The sequence below is a fragment of the Diabrotica virgifera genome, chromosome 6, assembly GCF_917563875.1.
Source record: "Diabrotica virgifera virgifera chromosome 6, PGI_DIABVI_V3a".
Lineage (NCBI taxonomy): Eukaryota > Metazoa > Arthropoda > Insecta > Coleoptera > Chrysomelidae > Diabrotica > Diabrotica virgifera.
Window position 1 is genome coordinate 21,430,975 of NC_065448.1, and position 21,608 is coordinate 21,452,582.

At 33.6% G+C, this 21,608-nt stretch overlaps 1 protein-coding gene across 1 annotated transcript in view; it reads left to right on the forward strand.

Moving 5' to 3' along the window:
- Positions 1 to 21,608, forward strand: part of LOC114331548 (oxysterol-binding protein-related protein 3-like) — a 202,442-nt gene that overhangs the window by 155,623 nt on the left and 25,211 nt on the right. Inside the window, exons 5-9 of the mRNA XM_028281150.2 lie at positions 542 to 712; positions 2,268 to 2,448; positions 3,033 to 3,271; positions 5,575 to 5,839; positions 12,527 to 12,841. Coding sequence (XP_028136951.2) covers positions 542 to 712; positions 2,268 to 2,448; positions 3,033 to 3,271; positions 5,575 to 5,839; positions 12,527 to 12,841 — 1,171 coding nt within the window. The remainder of the gene's footprint in view (positions 1 to 541; positions 713 to 2,267; positions 2,449 to 3,032; positions 3,272 to 5,574; positions 5,840 to 12,526; positions 12,842 to 21,608) is intronic.

Here is a 21,608-nt window from a genome sequence, read left to right on the forward strand (position 1 = left end):
CCAGACTAAAAAAAGCCAGTTTTTTTAGTCTGGTTCCAACGCTGAAAATTGCTCCCTACCCCCTCTTCCCATATACTTTTTTTTTAATTTCAACAGTGATATTTTCATATATGAAAAACAATTTTTAAGTTTTCAATTTTTTTAAATAATTTTTTAAATTCAAAATATTTGTGTAAAATTTTGAGTTACGTATGTTTTTATATAAAATTATTGCGTGATCATAAGAAAGATATGGGTGGTCACATAATAAAAAATACATTAAAATTGATTTAAATTTTACAGATTGACATTAAAAATCCATTTTAACAACACATTACAATACCATTCGTCGCTGGAATGGTACGATTTTTTAAAAATTTGTCAACTACACTATCTTTATCTGTATTTGTAGCAAGTTCTTGTTCAACAAAAGGCACCATTATATGTTAAAATCGGTTTTGCAGCATTGCCGACCGAAGTTTCGAGTTTTAATTTTTGTAATTTCTGTATGATAATATAATAATTTGTGTGTAGGATGATCCACTTTAAACATTTTTTTCAGAGTACAGCTGAAGCCATTTCGCCTAATGTTAAGAAAGATAGGAGAAAGTTCGGTCTAAAAAAGAAGAAATCGTCTTCATCTAAAGGAGGCAGTGTAGATTTAACCATACAGTTAAGCGGTGGAAAAAGTATTATTGGTACCGATAACTTGGACAATATATCTCCATTATCGGTAAGTTTTGACTTTTCAGATTGTTCAAAGTTAGCAATAATGTCTCTTGAAAATGTCCCACAAACCCTGAATTTTAATAGAAAATAACTTTACTATGTTAACAAAGTAGAGAGAGGTAGGTACTCACGATAAAAATTTATTGTTTATTGCTTGTAAAAGTACCATATATAGTACCTACCAGAATTGAGAATGTCAAGTAAAACAATCGTCCAGGGCAAAAAACCCTCATCATATTTTCGCCTTTATAATTTTTTTTCGTTATTTTAAAAGTCGAAGCCGCTTATTAGAGTACCGTTTATAGGAATATCCCCGGTTTCAGGAATATAATTTTTAGGTCCCCAAACGTTTCCATTTACTCCTTAATAAATTTAACCGCTTATAGGAATACGTTTTTGTAAAATGGTACCGCTTATTAGAATATTCTTCAAGTAACCAAAAACTTTTTATATACAATTGCCTACAAATTTAAATGATTTCTGGTTTATAGGACCTGTCGATAATAAACACTGTCGATAATAAACACTGTCGATAATAAACACTTTATTACTTACTTTATTATGGGCACCAATTCTAACCTCCGCCAAACATTTACCGATCATCAAGTAGGTACCTTCTTCTTCATCTGTGTAAATATTCTTATTGCTTATCCACACCCACGTCGTTGTCTGTTTAGATTTTTAGAAACAGTTAATTTAGAAGTAATAACCGCTTGTATATAATAACCGCTTTATAATATATGTATTATAAGAAGTTTTCTGGAGGGTAAAACCAATGTCAATTTTTTAATTATTATATTTTAGAGCAACAAGTGACTAATATTTTATGTAACAAAAAAAATTAGTCTCAGATTACCGATTATTTTCCAGAAAAAAAGTGTCCGTTAGTAAGTATGTATGTTAATAAGAAAATATGTATACCTATATCTACATATTATTGCATACATTTCATACTTATTTGTGTATGCATGCACAGACAATGTAGTTTGGTGTTTTAATAAAATAAGTAATATACCATATACATTGGTTTTATTCTTTTTATGTCAATAATACAGTACCTAGTATAACTATTGCTTATTTTATTAAAACACCAAACTATATTATCTGTACATATTATGTAGATAACGTATGTATGTACATGTACCTACATACATACTATGTACATGTACTAGTACATACATAGTAAGTACCTATGTACATGTACAAAGTGTGTTGTACTATTATGACGTATATTCGGTACACTTATTTCTACTAGCCACCACTGATCGCTTATTAGAATATCCCGGTTATAGGAATATTTTTGCTTGGCACGAAGACTATTCCAATAAGCGGGTTCGACTGTACAACTTTCTAATTAAAAATTGTTAACTTTTAATCGAGTTATTTACAGTATAAGATCGATTACTTTGGTCCACTTCAATATCTCTAAAAAGAAGCCTAAAACCCATTTATTTTTAACGATTTCTAAAGTGGAAATCCAAACGTCAAATACATTTAATTTCAAATTTAATTTTGGCTTATTTGCCAAATAAAATAGTAAATTACCATTTTGTTTTTAGGCCAATTCATTTTCTGCATTATCGTCATCAGCCCCTACTAATAGTAACCTAACCACCTTGCCAATTCCTGCTAATACTGTTGTGACAGCTCCTACACCCGACAGTTTGAGCAACGTAGATGTCATCTCTCTGTCGGCTGAAAATCAAATGAGGGAAGATTTTATTACTCTTTCCAAGCAAGGTAAGAATCAATAATTGTTTATTAAAACTTTTTATTCAAGTGTTAACTGTAATATTATAATCTACAAATCTAGAAATAGTTTTAAATATTGAATACTTGAGACGAGGTATTCAAAAGCAACTATTTTATTTACTTAATGGTGGATACAGTTTTCCCATAATTTCTTTACATTTTGTTTGTTTGTTAATTTTCTGTTTTTTTTTATTGTTCATCTAAAAATAAAAAAAATCTCGTGGGACTCCACGTTGGGCGCCAATTTTGTAACAAGAGAACGCTGGGTTCGCTTGTTTAACGGCTTTGGCTAGCTCACTCAGATATAGGGCTGTTCTTATCTTAATATAAAATTGATTAAAAAATATTTAATTTACCATATTTGTTAAGATTAACAGAGAAAGCAAGACTGTTACCTCCAAGCCATTTTTTAACTTGAAGAACAGAATGTTTACACGGTGCTAAATCTGGCGAACAGGGCGGGTGATCGATCAGTTCGTATATTATTTGTGGGCTACATAAAGTTCTGCGTTTTAGACTGATATTTAATTCAACTATTATATATAAAATTATAATACATGTATTCATTGCAGTGATAGCTAGTTTGAAAACGTTAACCTTTGGCCTAAGTACGGAAAGAGAGCGAATAAAGTCAGCGTTGGACTCAGAACTGCAAGTACCACCAAGCGTTACAAATCAGAATATAGTTACTTTGAAAAACAGTCTGAACCAGGTGCTACAACAGAATACGGACCTTAGAAGTAGGCTAACCAGAATACACGAGGCCTCCGACCTGACTGATCTTTCCTGTGTAGAAAATCTTCTAGAAACCGTAAGTATCTGTGGGTTTATATGTAAACTTTTGTGATTTTTTTACTTTGAGAGTAGATACGAAATGCTCAGGACAGCAGTGTATACAGGAATGTTTCATCAATAATTTGACACATTGTATAATTCGAATCTGAATGTTAATTATATGTGTTTTTCCTTTTCTATGTAATATAGTAAGGACATTTTTATTTTCTTTTGAATTTATTTGATCTGCCCAATGCTTCAATGATTGTCAGCCATCTCTCCAGTTTTAAGAAGGTTCTGCTAATGACCAACTGGAATTTAGTGTATCTTTGGACTGCAATTCCACATAAATCTACTACCAAATCTAGCTTTATTCCTTTTTTTTTTTGTATGATTATACTTATATCAGAAGGTGAAATCTGGGTCAACACCATTCAATTTGATCTCCACGGTATCAAGAACGGAAAATCATTGTCTTCTTTTGTATTTCGCTTAATCTACAAGTTCTATAGAATGACCTTCCTTATTGCAAAAATAATATTATATTTGTACTGGATGATATTTTCAAGCATGGTATTTCTTACTAGGTGTTTCTCTGATCTTTTAACTGATTCTGTGCCATTGATCTTTTTGTAAATTTTATCAATATTAATTAATAAATGTCTTCTCCATATCTAACTTGGGCATACCGATATTGGTGCAGCTTTTTTGCCTCTTGTGTTGTATATACTGGATTATGTTTGCTAGAGGGTTCGCTTCCAGTTATTTGAATTGTATTACTTGTTAAATGCCTTTGCCTTCAATTATAATTTTACATAATAAACTTTCTCATGCCCTTAACTTAAAAATCCATTTAAACTTTTTTAAAGGGTTTATAAAAAGCTTTGTTTTAGTTGTTAACAAAAGTTTTAGCATTAAAAATAAGCGAGTTACGCTCAAAATAAAGTTGGCCCTCTTTTTTTTTTGTAAAAGATCATGAAAATCTCGCCGCGTTTAGCTCCCCAAATGAAATTAATCGCTACCGCTTTACAAACAATTTACTTACCTATCTATTTTTTATATGATTTGTCAGTCTTACTGGTTTAAAGTGTTTATTTTTGAAAGGGTTATAATTGAGAAAGCTTGAATGGGTCACTAATCACGAGTGTATGCAAATTTTTAACAGCCATATCTTAACCAATTTTTGTCTTACGGAGAAACAAAATGAAACTAGCATATTTATAATAGCAAAACCTACATTTTTTTTACTCTTTAAGATTTTTCTTACCACTAATACTTTTTAAGTTATTTTGCAAAAATGAAATTTTTCCAAAAATTTTTAGAAAATTTTTTTTTTACTATAACACCAAATGTTTTCAAAAATAAGCACTTCAAACCAATCAAACTTACAGATCATATAAACAATACACATACAGTTAAAATAGATCGTAAAGCCAAACGATTAATTTCATGTAGGGTGCTAAATAGAGGGAGGTTTCCACGATTTTTTTTACCAAAAAAAAGGGGCCAACTTTTTTTTTCACTGTAACTCGCTAAGCTTTTTTTCGATACTTTAAAAATGTTAATACGGTTTTCCCGAAAAACGCTTCTTTCTTCGGTGATTTCGCGTTGAATTATTCGATTTGAAATTAAATGAATAAGAACGTATTTTTCATGAGCTACAACTTTGCTTTTACTCAATTTGTAGACTTTATTGGTACACCATTTTTTTGTTTTTTTACAGTCTACACTTTTGTCAAATATTTTTTTCAATAAAATATTTATTTTTTGAGTTATTTGGGAAAAACTGTCTGAAAACGTAGTTTTTTTGTCGAAAAATCAACATTTTAAATCGCGAATAACTCGAAAAGTATTGATTTACGTAAAAAACTTTATAGAACAAAAGGTGCTTAAAATAAGTCAATTTATCCATTTCCGGCCTTATTTTAAACACGCGTTTTTCACCCCCCGAGGAGGGGTAAATGTCACCCCCCAAGTAAAAGCAACCAACGGCACAAATTCAACTTTGAAGTGGAGGGTAAGTAGAACCTAAATCCAAATTTTCATGCAATTCGGAGTTGCCCCTGGAAATTACACTCCAAAACGGTCATTTATTGGGCTAACTCCGAAAACCAACGTGCATCTTAGGCGTATCCTATGTAATAAATTGTGTCTAGTTTCGTAGTCGGTAACGGTAATAAAAACTCTTTAAACTCAAATAAATAAGGTGGAAGATGTGTCATTTTATTGTTGTCACAGTTCCTTGTTTTCGAATTTTGGTTTTTTTACTGCTAGTTATCATTCGTGAATATCACCATTTACATTGTGCTTGCTTGACTAACTCCCCCACCCTTCCCTCAGCAACAGAACCACCGTAACTACACGGCCTCGTTGAGCTACAGCTCCTCCTGCGTAAGCGCGACGGAGTTCTTTGACGCCGAAGAGCTACCTCCGGACCACAAGCCGTCCAAGTATCCTCATGGCGAGGAGGAGTCCGAGGTGAGAACCAGATCGGAGACCAGCTCGGAAGGCGGATCTCTGAGCAGCGAAGGAGAGGGAAGTATTAGTTCCGAAGAATCTGAGCTGGGTGTAGAGTTAGATACCGAGAACTGTATTGATGTTAGAGGTAAGTGTCTTTTTTTCTTTAACACAATCAATAAAATCAAAATCAATGGGAAAATACCCAGTAGCTGGCTGTATATCATAATTAAAAAATCATACAGAAGTAAAAACTTCGTTTGTACAATGGTATAAAAAAGTTTATTAAAAACTATTAAAAGTCATCCAAGAGGATTCGCAAACCGTTTTCGATCTAGATCAGATCATCAGAGGTGAAGAGGTGAAGGAGATCTCCTCCACCTTTGTTGGTCTGTGTCCATTGAATTGGCAAGAACCACAAGTTTTTATCGAGCAGGGAACCATGTTGCCCTTTGAGCACTCCTAACACATCTAATCTTTTAACATCGACTTGGAGTCGCTATAAATATTATGTAGTTATCATGTAAACCATATTTCTCGATGTTACCAATTTCATAAGGTTGCTAGTTTCATGTACTAAGCAGAACGCACTGAAGATGATCTAATCTAGATCGAAAACGTTTTGCGAATCCTTTTGGATGACTTTTAATAGTTTTTAATAAACTTTTTTATACCATTGTACAAACGAAGTTTTTACTTCTGTATGAGAATCAATAACGTTTTTAGCGCGGTTTTTTGTTCCTTATTTTATTGAAACTGATCCAAAAAGAAATAGTAATGTTCGTTTCATTACATTATTCTTTAGTACCCAAAATTTACTTAGTAGTATTCTAAAGTCTTTGTTTTATTTTGTTGATCTTTTAAGATATATTATGTTATTGTCTAAAATACAGTACATTCTTAAACTAGATTAATATCCTCAGTTACTGTAGATATGTGTTTCTGGTGTATGTGTTGGGTATGTTATGCTGCTTCATGCTTTATTTGGTAATTTTTATATAGATTTAACCTTTTTTTTCGATGATCTCTGTAACTGGGCCAGGAAGACATATTAATATATTTCTGCTAATAATTTCCCAATAGAAATTCTACAATTTCTGCTTTCTTTCGTCTCATCATGTTTTTATTTCTTCGATGTATTTTAAATAGATTTTATAGAAGCTATGAGCCAGAAGAAAAGTTAATTGATGATAGGTCAGGTGATCGTAGAGGTTAACTCCCTACGAAATTATACTTACTTACTTAATCCAGAACTCGTCTACCTTTCGGTGTGAGTTATTACGGAGTTGGGTTCTCCGTCGTTTTCTTCCACATTTCCTCCCATTTCTTTCTATCCATGGCCAATGCTTTTGTTTCCTCCCATTTTATTCCTCTTTTGTTGGCCGCTTCCCTCACTTCTTCTGTCCACGTCTTTCTTGGTCTTCCTCTCTTCTTTCTTCCCATTTCTTTCGCTTCATATATCTGTCTTACTATTTTTTCTTCTCCTCTTCTCAGTACATGTCCGAGCCATCTAAGTTGTCCTTGTTCGATTGTTGTTGTAACTGGTTGTATTTTCAGATTTTCTTTAAACGTTTGATTTATAATTTTATCTTTCCTTGTTTTCCCTCTATTGTTCTCAAAAATCTAATTTCTGTGCTTATTTGTCTATTCTTTTGTCTTTTTGTTAATGCCCAAGATTCACAGGCATATATTAGAGTGGGTTTCACAATATTTTTTACTATTTCCGTTTTTATATTCTTAGGTATTTCTTTCTTATTTAAAAAGTTACTCTTGATATTCTTGTACCCACAGTTTACCAGTCTTTGCAATTCTTTCATTTATCTCATCTTCTAATTTTCCACCCCGGCTTATGATTACCCCCAAATACTTATATCTGTCTACCTGTTCAAGTTGCTTGCCATCTACTTCTATTTTATGTTTTTCTTTTTGTCTTCCAATTATCATTGTTTTTGAGTTTTCTTTGTTTATTTTCATGTTTCTGTTATTTGTATCATTCTCAACTTCCAATATCCTGTATTATATTTTCTCCATTGGTGTTTGCATTCCTTTATTACGTCATCTAGTACTAGGTTAAAGAGTAGTGGGCTCAGGACACAACCCTGTTTTAATCCAGTGTTGCTATCGAATATTTTTGATTTTTCATTTCTTGTCCTTACATAGCCATACGAAATTATACAATCCTAAAAACATCTGAAATTAGTGGCATGGAAACACGAAGTTTTTCGAGTTTAGACGTATTGGACAACTTTGGCAACTACCACTACGACAGTGATAGTTTTAGTTGACATGCTCCTCTGATACGTCTAAAGATGGGAAACAATCAATATAATGTAAATTTATAGGTTTCTATCGCTAAATTTTCCACATCTACTAGTTTCGCCACTTTTTATCTCACAACTTAATATGTTTTTCATCTTTTGCGTTATTTTGCCGGTATTACACCCCGTTCTCATGACAAGCGCTTAACGCGCGTTTTGATAATGCACGATTATAATTGCTTACATTTTATTGAAGACCATTCACATGCTAACGTGCGTTTTAGGTCATTAAGACGCGTGTTGGCATGTGAACGGTCTCAAGTAAAATGTATGTATGTAGTTGTAATCGCGCGTTATCAAAACGCACGTTAAGCGCCTGTCATGTGAACGGGCTCTTAGAGCGCTCATCACTGTATTGTTTTCTGGTATCTTCAATTCCTCTTCTGTCTCTTGAAACTGCAATTGATGATCAACGAAATTGATTTCATCCAGTTTTTTGACATATTGTGGGACACCTGCCGAATTTAAAGGACCAAAGTGTTTAAGTCTTATTTGTATATCTATTACTGCCCTTATAGCCCGCACACCACTGACTTTAAAAATTGTTGTCGCCGTAGCTATTTCGAATAACAGTTATAAAGCCCTGATTAGCTTTAACATTTTGCACTTTGTTGAAAATTACAAAAGTACCGTCGCATAAACCGCTAAACTTTTAAACTGATGATTCTATTGAGCTCAACTTTTGACAGGTGGCGTTTGCATGTTGGCCTTTTCTCAATTATTATGGATTGGTCCATAGACTTATATATTATCAGAGCGAAGTGACGACACCATCTTTTTTATTTGGATCAGTGCTGTTTCACTCTTACGCATAGTAAAGCTGCGACAGTGGTTCTCCTCTTCCGTGTCTATACTCTCACTTACTGTCATCTTAGTTTCTCGATACAATGTGCTAGAAAGAGATAGCACCAAACCAGTCCAAAAGATCTTGTCGTCAGGAAGCGCGGAGGGTAGGCTCCCTCTATGTTAATATACACCTCTATGGATTGGTCTTTGTGGCGCCATCTACATATCAGGTTTTGGATTTATTGAGTGATATGGCACAATGGTAGTTGAATGCCAACCATAAAAATTGAAATAATATAATAGTGTTGGTAGTGTGCGTTACGTAGCATTATTTATTTTTAGCTTATAACCACAGTTTATTTACTGTATTTCTTTGTAATAAAACTTTAATATAGTAGTAGCTACAAAATATTTCAAAATTTATTTTAATTTTTTAGATGCTAAGCGCGCTAAGTTTGCTAAGAGTCATAAGTTTTTTCTGCGACAGCTATGGTAAATAGTCAATTTTGTATAACCTACTACCCAGATCGAGTATGTATTGCACGCTTAATCGAAATAAAAAAATAGCACGCTTGTGAATATGCCATTTATTTGTTAATCAAAATAATTTAAGTCAATTTTTTTTTAGTTTATACGACAATGTTTTTAACAGTTACAGGGACTATTTGTAGTATTCTTCTTTTTTTGTAATGATGCTACAGGCTAAATTAAGCCTTAACCCCCTGTAATTTTTGCCTTTAATTTTTTTGTTTTGTGTGCCGCAGGTCTAACGTGTTGGTCTGTTTGAAATTTTTTGTCGGAGTTGTCCTCTAACAAAAAGATAACTATAAGTACACTAAACACCAAAATTAAACACAGTTAGTACACTAACGCACCACCTTAAAAATGAGACATTTTTGATGGCTCGTATTTCCTAAACCTGTTGTCCGATTTTAGTGACTTTTTTAGTAGATATGTTATAGTTTTGTTCTTCAACAATATCGATGTAATAATATTATTGCTAAACAGGTAAGTGTCCATTGTATACCGAGTGTAGCAATGATAGTGTGTTTTTTCCTCAAAGTTTGGAACACCCTGTGGCATATTCTGGCGCATTTCAAATATTGAAATTAAAACTCAACGGTAGCCTTAGGTTTTCTTAATATTTTGCTTTTTGATTCATTCGATTATGTGGGATAATAAAAAAGTTAGGTACTTTAACAACTAGCAATGTTATTCATCAATACAGGGTGTTTCTAAATAAGTGCGACAAACTTTAAGGGGTAATTCTGCATGAAAAAATAATGACCGTTTGTTTTATAAACATATGTCCGCAAATGCTTTGTTTCCGAAATACGGGATGTTTAATTTTGTCTTACAAATTGACGACTTATTTATTGCTCTAAAACTGGTTGATATATGCAAATGAAATTTGGTACGTTTTAAGGGGTAGTTATTGCGCATTTTTTGACATACAATCAAGAGTTTTATATCCACCATTGGCGTGCATACGGGATGTACCTAAAATGTTTATACCTGTATGCACGCCAATGGTGAATATAAAATTCTTAATTCTATGTCAAAAAAATGCACAATAACTACCCCTTAAGCCTTAAACCCTACCAAATTTCATTTCCATATCTCAACCAGTTTTAGAGCAATAAATAAATCATCAGTTTGTAAGAATAAATTCAACATCCCGTATCTTGGAAACAAAGCATTTTCGGACATATGTTTTTAAAGCAAACGGTCGTTATTTTTTCATGCAGAATGACCTATTAAAGTTTGTCGCACTTATTTAGATATACCCTGTATTGATAAATAACATTGCTAGTTATTAAAGTACCTAACTTTTTTATTATCTAACATAAGCGAATGAATCAAAAAGCAAAATGTTAAGAAAGCCTAAGGCTATAGTTGAGTTTTAATTTCAGTATTTTATATACGCTTAATTTACAATACATATAAGAACGCAACTATGTCGGTGAAACTACATAAAAACACGGACCATATCCCAATCAGAGGAGTCCGACAGGGTGATACCTTATCGCCTAAACTGTTTACCGCAGTACTAGAATATGCTTGTAAAAAACTTAACTGGGAAGAGCGAGGCCTGAATATTGACGGTAGAAGATTAACAAACTTGAAATTCGCAGACGACATAGTTTTATTCTCTGAAAACCTTAAGGAGATATGTACAATGCTACATGAACTTCAGTTAGTGTGTGCCAGTGTAGGTCTTAAAATAAACATCTCCAAAACAAAATTCATGACAAACCTAGTACCTAGCGGAAATATCAATATTGGAGACAACGAAGTAGAGCTAGTGGAAAAATACATATGTATACCTTGGACACGAAATAAAGATTACAAGAGACAACCAAACATGCGAACTACGAAGAAGAATAAACTTAGCATGGGCAGCCTATGGAAAACTCAAAGACATCTTTAAAAGCGGTATACCAATTTCTTTAAAACGTAAAACATTTGACCAATGTGTGTTGCCTGTGATGACTTATGGTGTCGAAACTTTGACATTGACAGCTACAACTTCTAAAATGCTGCAAATAGCCCTGAGGAAAATTGAAAGGTCAATGCTGAGTATATCGCTTCGTGACCGAGTTAGAAATGAAGACTTAAGACGAAGAACAGGAGTTACCAATGTAATTTCCCGAATTGCCACCCTGAAATGGAACTGGGCCGGACACGTCCCCCGAATCAGTGATGGGAGATGGAAGAAGAGATTACTTGAGTGGAGGCCGAGATTAGACAAAAGAAGTAGAAGAAGACCACCTACTCGTTGGACTGACGATCTCAAGAAAATGTCTAGAAATTGGATGCAAAGTGCTCAAAATAGAGCACAATAGACAAAAATGAGGGAGGCCTATGTCCAGCAGTGGACGCAAAGGGCTGGATTATGATGATGATGATATACGCTAGAATATTCCATATTCCAAACTTTTACGAAAAAACACACTATCATTGTTACACCCAGTATACAATGACACTTATCTCTTTAGCAATAATATTATTACATCGATATTCCTGAAGAATAAAGCTATTACACTTAAAAAATCACTCAAATCGGATAACAGGTTTAGGAAATACGAGACGTCAAAAATGTATAATTTTTAAGGTGGTGCGTTAATTTTTATGCTTATTGTATTTAAGCCAGTTCAACAATGTACGCCAAAAATTAAAAAAAAAACTCTGATCTGATTAGGACAAAAAATATAGACCAAGTCATTTTGAAAAATATATTGCTTCATACAAAGATTTTTTTGCTATATTGAACATATTTTCCAACATTTTCACGTATAAGCACACTTCTAAACATGTATGAAAAATTCGCATTTTTTGTATGTGTTACTTATATTTTACAAAATTTGACAAGCAGATTTTTACCTGCCTCCTATCCGCTTGCAAAAACAATAAGAGCTTTATAATGGTCACTCTCAGACTGTTACACGTATACAAATTTTTGGCGGGCACTAATTATTATATTCACAATGGCAATTTTTTTGGTTTTAAAGCAGAAGAACATTCAAAATTAAAATAAAATTTATTTCTATTTTAGGAACAGGTAGTAAACCTTGTAATTAAAGCTCTACATCATACCTGATTAGATAGAATATCAACTTTTTTCAAGACATATATCTTATTTTCTTGATATCCTCAATCACATCTACCACAGAACCAATCAGAAACAACTTTTAGTGCTCATTTTTATACCACTTTAATCTCTGTTACAGAATCTCAAGGCCTGACAGGACGCCGTACCAACCTACCCGTACCGCGCCCCCCGACAGAAGGCCTATCTTTGTGGAATCTTCTGAGCCGCAACATCGGCAAAGACCTGTCACAGATCAGCATGCCCGTAGCGTTAAACGAGCCTCTCAACGTGTTGCAGAGGCTCTGCGAAGAGTTGGAGTATTCAGAACTGCTCGATAGAGCCGCGAGTATCGACGATCCGTACGAAAGGATGGTAGAAATAGCTGCTTTCGCCGTATCTAGTTACGCTAGCACGTTGAGTCGAGCTGGGAATAAGCCCTTCAATCCTTTACTTGGTAAGTATAGTTGGTAAATTTCTCCTTAAGTGAATCACCAAACAATATACAAGTTGTCTCGGAAAATAGTGCGTTCCTTAAGGGGAAAGGCGCAAAATGTCGCCTGTCAAAATTTTCAATGTGTTTTAAATGTATTCATTTTTTCGAATCCTCAGAAAACTAATACAGTACACTACCTCTATAACGAGAACTGAAATGGCGGACTAATTACCCCGTTATATCAGACAACAATAATATTGTGCATACATATGAATATATAGTTTTATAAAACATTAACTTCCTATAGTGAAGCTATTCGGAGCAATACAAGATGCTAATTTCCTAAACAATAAGGCTTCGCCGTAGCTTGGTTACGGCTTCGCCGTAACCAAGCTACAGCTACATACTACCTAAATGAAAATGAATACACGAACCCTGTACCATTAAACAGGGGAGTCAAACAGGGAGACACTCTATCACCCAAACTGTTTGCCTTAGTTTTGGAGGACGTTTTTAAAAATCTAAATTGGAAATATAAGGGAATAAACATCAATGGCCGCTACCTCAGTAATCTACGATTTGCGGATGACATAATCCTAATAGCTACTGACCTACAAGAACTGCAAACCTTGATTTCAGAACTACACACAGAATCTTCTAAAATGGGACTGAAAATGAATTTAAACAAAACAAAAGTCATGCACTCCGAAGAAACGATGACAATAATAAACAACAAAGTTATAGAAAAAGTTGAAGACTATATATACTTAGGACATTAAATAATACTAAATAGGGAAATTCAAACGGAAGAAATAAAAAGAAGAAGAAAGTTAGCATGGGCAGCATTCGGAAAGCTGAACTATATACTCAGAAATCAGCAAATCCAACTACATCTTAGATCTAAAGTTTTTGATGCATGCATTATTCCGATATTAACATATGGGCACAAACATGGACAATCACAAAAAAGAATATGAACATACTCAGAGTCACTCAACACTCGATGGAAAGAGCAATGCTTGGCATATCACGTAAGGACAGGAAAACAAACACATGGATAAGACAGAAAACCAAAGTCACCGATGTGGTACAAAAATCACTAAAATTGAAATGGGAATACGCTGGACATGTAGCTGGTAGCGATCTTAACAAATGGCACAGAACAGTTCTAACCTGGAGACCATACGAACACAAAATACCCAGAGGCAGACCACCTATGAGATGGACAGATGATCTGAAACGAACTGCCGGGAAAAATTGGCTACAAGTAGCGTACAACAAAAAACAATGGAAAGGAAGACTTGAAGAGGCTTATGTTCAGATGTGGAGGTGAATGGCTAGACGAAGAAGAAGAAGAAGAAGAAGGCTTCGCCATCATAAATTGTAAATTTTCTTACAATATTCAATATCGGCCGATAGATAAACATAACAGGAAGAGGTTTATTAGGCGGTGGATTTTATTACAGCACTCTCCTCGATAACGACACAGATGTGTCGACATAGTCAGTTGGGGTATTTATTTATAGCCATTACAGCGCTAAAAACAGGTAAAGATACATATTCTACGATTTTATTTTCCCTCGTTATAACCAATATGCCTCGTTATAGAGGTGCTACAGTTCAATAGGAATTTCATGGGACATCTAGTGTACCTCGTTATAAGCGAAACCTCATAATAACTGTGTTCGTTATATAGAGAGACTACTGTAAGTATTTTTGAAAAATTTAAACGCATACTGAAATATTACATTATTTCTATAGGTGAAGGATACAAATTGTGGTATGTAGGGAGTAGGAACACTAGAAATGGAGTTGGTGAAATTGCTTATAGTGAAATGAAAGATAACGTAGTAGAAGTTGTAAGAACAAGTGATAGAATGATGTCAGTGAAATTTGTAATTGATAAAGAGGTATTGAATGTTGTGTGTGTATGCTCCCCAAACAGGTCTGGGTGAGAATGAAAGAAGAGCTTTCTATGATCAGTTAGGAGACGTACTGAGTGATATTTCAGCAGAGGAGAAAGTTATAATAGGAGGTGATTTCAATGCACATGTGGGCCAAACCAAGACAGGATATGAAACAATACATGGGGGATTAGGCTTTGGAACTAGAAATGAAGCTGGAGATGACATGCTTGAATTAGCAACAGCATTGGATATGGCGATTGTTAACACATTCTTTAAAAAGAGAGAAACTCAACTTATTACCTACAAAAGTGGACAACATCAATCCCAAATAGACTACTTCATGATAGGGAAAGAAGACATACGTGAATGCAAGGACTGCAAGGTAATAATTAGTGAGACAGTAAGCCAACAACATAAGCTGCTTGTTCTGGACATCGAAGTAAAAAAGCGAAACTAAACAAAAATATCGGAGAGGACCACAAAAAATCAAGTGGTGGCTGCTGAAAGATGAGAAACAAGGTCTATTCACGAGAAAAATAGTAGAAAAAATATGTTGGAACATGAAAGGAAGCCCTAATACAATTTGGAGAAAAATGGACATTAGTATTAGAGAGACTGCTATTGAAATACTTGTGAAAACGTCAGGAAAAAAGTTTGAGGATAAAGAGACTTGGTGGTGGTCAAACGAAGTACAAGGAAAAATAAAAGAGAAGAGAACATTATATAAAACGTGGCAAGAAACAAGATCCGACGCAGATCTTCAAAACTATATGTTGGCGAAAAAGGAAGCGAAAGTAGCAGTAGCAAAAGCCAAAGCAGAAGCGTATTCAAACCTATACGATCAGCTTGATACCAGGGAAGGCGAAACGAAGATATATAAAATAGCCAAACAGAGAGCAAAGGAAGCAAAAGATTTTAATCAGATTAGATGTATCCGAGATGAAAATAATAAAATACTAGTTCATGAAAGGAATGTCAAAAAGAGATGGAGAAAGTACTTTGACAGCTTATTAAATGAAGAATTTGACAGACAGCCTGTAGAGTCAACGGAGACAGTAGCAGCAATGGTCACCAAAATAACCACCGAGGAAGTGGCTCAAGCGCTTCAAAAAATAAAGAAAGGAAAAGCGGTAGGACCAGATGATATTCCTGGGGAAGGGTGGAGAGCATTGGAAGAGAAAGGAACAAGGTGGCTAGCAAGTCTATTTAATAGAATTATGGAAGTTGGACAAATGCCGGACGAATGGAGAAGCAGTATACTGGTACCTGTTTACAAAAACAAGGGAGATATACAACAATGTACAAACTACAGGGCTATAAAACTGCTTAGCCACACCATGAAAATATGGTGAAGAGACCGAAATATCCGAGAATCAATTTGGCTTTATGCAGCGTAGATCAACAACAGATGCAATTTTCATTATAAGACAGTTGATGGAAAAATACAGGAGTAAAGAAACAAACGCTCATATGGTATTCATTGATCTTGAGAAAGCATATGATATGAGTTCCTCGAGAGATTCTGTGGTGGGCACTCAATAAGAAAGGAGTCCCTGGTGAATATGTAAAGATTGTGAGGGATATGTATGAGGGAGTAACGACTAGTGTTAAAACAGGTGTGGGAGAGACTGAAAAATTTCATGTGAAAGTAGGATTGCACCAAGGCTCTGTGCTTAGTCCGTATTTATTCTCATTAGTTTTGGACCAAATAACAGCGAAACTACAGGGTAATATTCCATGGTGCAATGTATGCTGATGATGTCGTGTTACGTGTTAGTAGGAAATAGTGAAAGAGACTTAGAACAAAAACTGGAACAGTGGAGACAAGCTCTGGAGGAAAAAGGTTTAAATCTTAGTAGGACAAAAACAGAGTATTTGGAATGTTCATTTAAAGATGGAGCTATTACAAATAAAATGGTATCTTTGGATGGTGAAATGATTATGAAAAGCAATAGTTTTAAGTACCTAGGATCGGTATTACAGAGTAATGGAGAAATAGATGGAGATGCATGCAGTAGAATTAGGGCTGGATGTATGAAGTGGAAAGAAGCGAGTGGTGTGTTGTGTGACAGAAAAATTCCAATGAAGCTGAAGGGCAAATTCTATAAAACAGCCATAAGACCGGCTATGATGTACGGAACTGAATGTTGGGCAGTGAAAAAGAAAGAGGAACAACGAATGCATGTGGCGGAAATGAGAACGTTTAGATGGATGAGTGGAGTGACAAAGAAGGATAAAATTAGAAATGAGTATATTAGGGGAAGTCTAGGTGTGGCACCAATTGATGCCAAAATGAGAGAGCATATATGTTAAGATGGTTTGGTCATGTTCAACGGCGAGACGTTAATCACCCAATACGAAGAATAGCTGAAGTGCAGATTCCTGGAAGGAGTAGGAGAGGAAGACCAAAGAAGACCTAGGGGGAGACGATAAGGCAGGATATGTTGGTAAAGGGGATTAACATTGATATGACCCAAGATAGAATTGTGTGGAGAAACGCAGTTAGGGAAGCCGACCCCGCATAGGGATAAGGCAAAGAGAATGATGATGACTGAAATATTACATCATTACCGAGGGCCGAAAGTCCCTTAGAATAAATAAAAAGTTTCTTTTGAATGAAATATTTGCAATTAAAAGTACCATTAAATTTTCGCTTTTATTTTCACCCCTGTAACTTATTAAGATAAATATTATAGAAGTTTTCAAGGACTTTCGGCCCTCAGTAATAATGTAATCTTTCAATCTGCGTTTAAATTTTTCAAAAATATTTATTAGTTTTCTCAGGATTCGAAAAAAATGAATACATTTAAAAAACATTGAACATTTTGACAGGCGACATTTTGCGTCGATGCCCTTAAGAGAATCACCAAACAATATATCTTCTTCTTTAAATGCCATCTCCGCGACGATGATTGGCAATCATCATGGCTATTCTGACCTTCGAGGCAGCTGTTCTGAACAGTTGCCTGGAGCTGCAACCAAACCATTCTCTCAGGTTCTTCAACCAGGAAATCTGTCTCCTTCCTAAGCTTCTCCAACCCTATATTTTTCCTTGAATTATGAGTCTCAAGATGTTGTATCTTTCGCCTCTCATCACATATCCGAGATATTGCAATTTCTTTTCTTTTATAGTGTTTTCCATTTCCCTCTCTCTATTCTCCTTAACACTTCTACAGATATTCGTGATCCGATCTACCCATGAAATCCTTAACCCTCTTCTAAATGTCCACATTTCAAACTAGCCCGATCAAAGAACACACAACTTTACGAAAACCTCCAAAAAAATAAAAGAGGGATGAAAGTTTGAGGATAGGTAGTTGAAATTGTCTATTATTATATAATAGTCCAGGAACCGAAGCTTTTCACCTCGCAATTTTTACAGAATGGATCGATTTGCTTGAAAATTTGAGAATAAGTAGTGGATAGTCCATGGATCAAAATCTATATGATGCCGAAAGGCGCTTTTACCATGGGGGTCGTTGCCACCCCATCTCGAGGGTGGAAATTTTTTATTATATTTTGACCGCAAAAGTTGACAAAAACGTTCATTTTAAGCAAAAAATGTTTCATTCATTTTTTTGATAAAATTAATAGTTTTCGATTTATTCGCTATCGAAAGTGTTAGTTTTATATCGAAAAAATAAGTGTTTTTCAATAATATACTAATTTACGATTCACTCAATTTTTGTCGTAGAAAAATTTTTTTTAAACCAAGTTCTTGGGAATTAAATAACCTACAATTTCATATTTAAACATTTTTCGTATCTCTGATGCTAATCTTTCTATTCTGAAGAAATCGACATTTTTACCAAACCATAAAGATTCGTTATTCGCTTTTAACTCCAGTTTTTTAAGAACTAATCTTTCTAAGCCAGTCAAACTTCTAGAATCTATTAATAATACATAAATAAAGAAAACAGAATAAGGCCAATGACTAAAAACACCGCTAACTAACATTATTATGCTTCCAATTAGATTTCTCCTTTTTTTTTTCAAAAAATTATATTGATTTTTTAGCCATAACTTTTCTACGTTTTATCCTAGAAAGTTTGTTAAAAAAGATTTTTGTAGGTTTTTATAAGGTCTATAAGCCTATTAATATTAAATCTTTATACAATCCTCAGTCGCAAAAAGAGGTGGCTTTGAAAGGATTGGTAAAGGTGGTTTTTGCATGTTATTACAAGTTTTAATTATCAACAGCTCACTCAATTATTAAATTAAATAAGCTAAAATTTCATATTTAAACATTTTTTCCTATCTCTGATGCTAATCTTTCTATTCTGAAGAAAAAGCCACTTTTTCCAAACTACAAAAATCCGTTATTCGCTTAGAACTCCATTTTTTTTTAAAAAACTAATCATTCTAAGCCGGTCAAACTTCTAGAACCTATTAATAATATACAAATAAAAAAGACCAAATAAGGTTAATGACTAATATTAATTAGGGTGGTGATTAGGAGGTTGCTTCGGATCACTTTTTCGCTAAAATAGGTAGGGATTAACATTCTTTTCAATATACGTCACTTAATTTTTGAGCTAGAGACTTTGTTTTTATTTCTGGAGATAGATATTTTAAAATGCTTTAAATTAGCTTGAATAAGTTATCCTCGAAAAATGCATAGTTTTCCCATCTTTTGACTTTGAAACTACAGTATTTAGCATTTGACGAAGAAGAGCTAACATGTAATAGTATTGTCACGGTCCCAGGCCGGCCCTGTCAACGCCAGAACTTTCTGGCGCCGAAGTGTCTGAAACCCTGTTCGTCGGCGAGACAGCTGTTTACGAACGTATCGGCATATCTAGAAGGTCACCTAATACACCTTTCTTTTGTTGCTTTGTAAATAATACACATCTTTCGATTTTTTCTGGAAATCAGTAGATTAATTTTTATAACTATATAAAGAGACATTTTTGAAATTAGAGTTAGTTATAAATTTGTAGTCGTCGGTCGAGTAACATTTTTCGATGTTCGGACGCGAAATAAATGTAAATGTAAATGGTACATATTAGACATTTAGATAAATTGTTGTTTTAGTGTAATCTTTAATAAAGCCGTGTTTATTTTGTAACGAATAGAAATAATGTAGTATTTTAATGTTAAGTTTGTAAATTAGTGTTATTAAAGGATATAAATTCAGTGTTCTTTATTTCTTTAAGTGTAAGTTATTAAAAATAAATAAAGTCAATTAAATTAAACTTAGTGCCTAAAAACATAAACAATAAAATAGTAGAGTCAATCGCGTAACAGTATATAGCTCGATTACTATTGGTATTAAAAAAAATTAAAAGAAACGGTTTTCTTTATTTTTTCAAAAGGTACATTTTTGTTAAGTAAAGTTGTTTTGATAAAACGAAAACTTTTGGAGTTATTAGCCGAAAACTTACTAACAACATTGATTTTTTCGATATAAAACTCATACATTCGATAGCGAATGACCCGAAAACTATTAATTTTATCAAAAAAATGTATAGAACATTTTTTGCGTAGAATGAATGTTTTTACTAACTTTTGCGGTCAAAATATAATAAAAAATTTCTACCCCCTAGATGGGGTGGCAACCACCCCCATGGTAAAAGCGCCTTTTGGCATCATATAGATTTTGATCCTTGGACTATCCACTACTTATTCTCAAATTTTCAAGCAAATCGTTCCATTCTGTAAAAATTGCGAGGTTTTGTCCTATTTTAAGCTTCATTACTTGGACTAATAAGAAAAAGTTTACAATTCTACATCCTCTCCATTTTACAAAAATTAAGAAATACGGGGTGAAAAATGTTTTCTCAGGGGTGAAAAAATGTACATTCAAAATATGTCCGGCAACTTTTGTTCTAGAGAGTTTCTTTTTTTTTTTCACTAAGTCAATACTTTTCGAGTTATTTGCGAGTGCATATGTTTATTTCTAACAAAAAAAAACATGTTTTTGGACGGTTTTTCGCAAATAACTTAAAAAGTAAGTATTTTATCGAAAAAAATATTCTTAAAAATATAGCATATAAAAATTGAAAAAAAAAAACGGTGTATGTATGAAGTCTGTAGACCCAGTAGAAGTAAAGTTGTAGCTAATGAAATGTAGGTTCTACTTCGTAAAATTCCAAATCGAATATTTCAACGTGAAATAACCAAAAAAACAGAGCACTTTTCAGGGAAAACTCATTACAACTTTTTTAAAGGGTTTAAAAAAGATATATTTTTGTTTTTAAAAAACTTTTAACATTAAAAGTAAGTGCGTTACGCTCAAAATATTGTTGGTCCCTTTTATTTTTTGGTAAAAAAATCGCGAAAATCACCTCTTAATTAGCTTCCCAAATAAAATTAATCGTTACCGCTTCACAAGTTACTTTACTTATGTATTGTTTATATGATCTATAAGTTTCATTGGTTAAAGTGTTCATTTTTGAAAAAATTTGGTTTTAAAGTAATTTTTTTTTAATTTGAAAAAGATTCCATTTTTTTTTCTAAATAACTTAAAAATTATTAGCAATACTAAAAATCTCAAAGAGTAATAAAATGTACGTTTTGCTTTTCTGAATATTATGGATTTTTTGTTTTCTTGTTAGACAAAAATTGGTTATGCTATGGCTGTTCAAAATTTGCATAAACTCGTGGTTAGTTACTCGTTCAAGCCATTTTAACTACATCCTTTTCAAATACATATAAGCACTTTGAACCGGTGAAACTTACAGGTCATATAAAGAATACATAAGAAAAGTAAAGTGTGAAGAGGTAACGATTCAATTTATTTGGGATGCTATTTAGGGGGTGATTTTCGCGATTTTTTTACCAAAAAATAAAAGGGACCAACAATATTTTGAGCTTAATTCACTTACTATGAATGGTAGAAGTTCTTTTAACAAACAAAAATAAACCTCACAATAAAACAC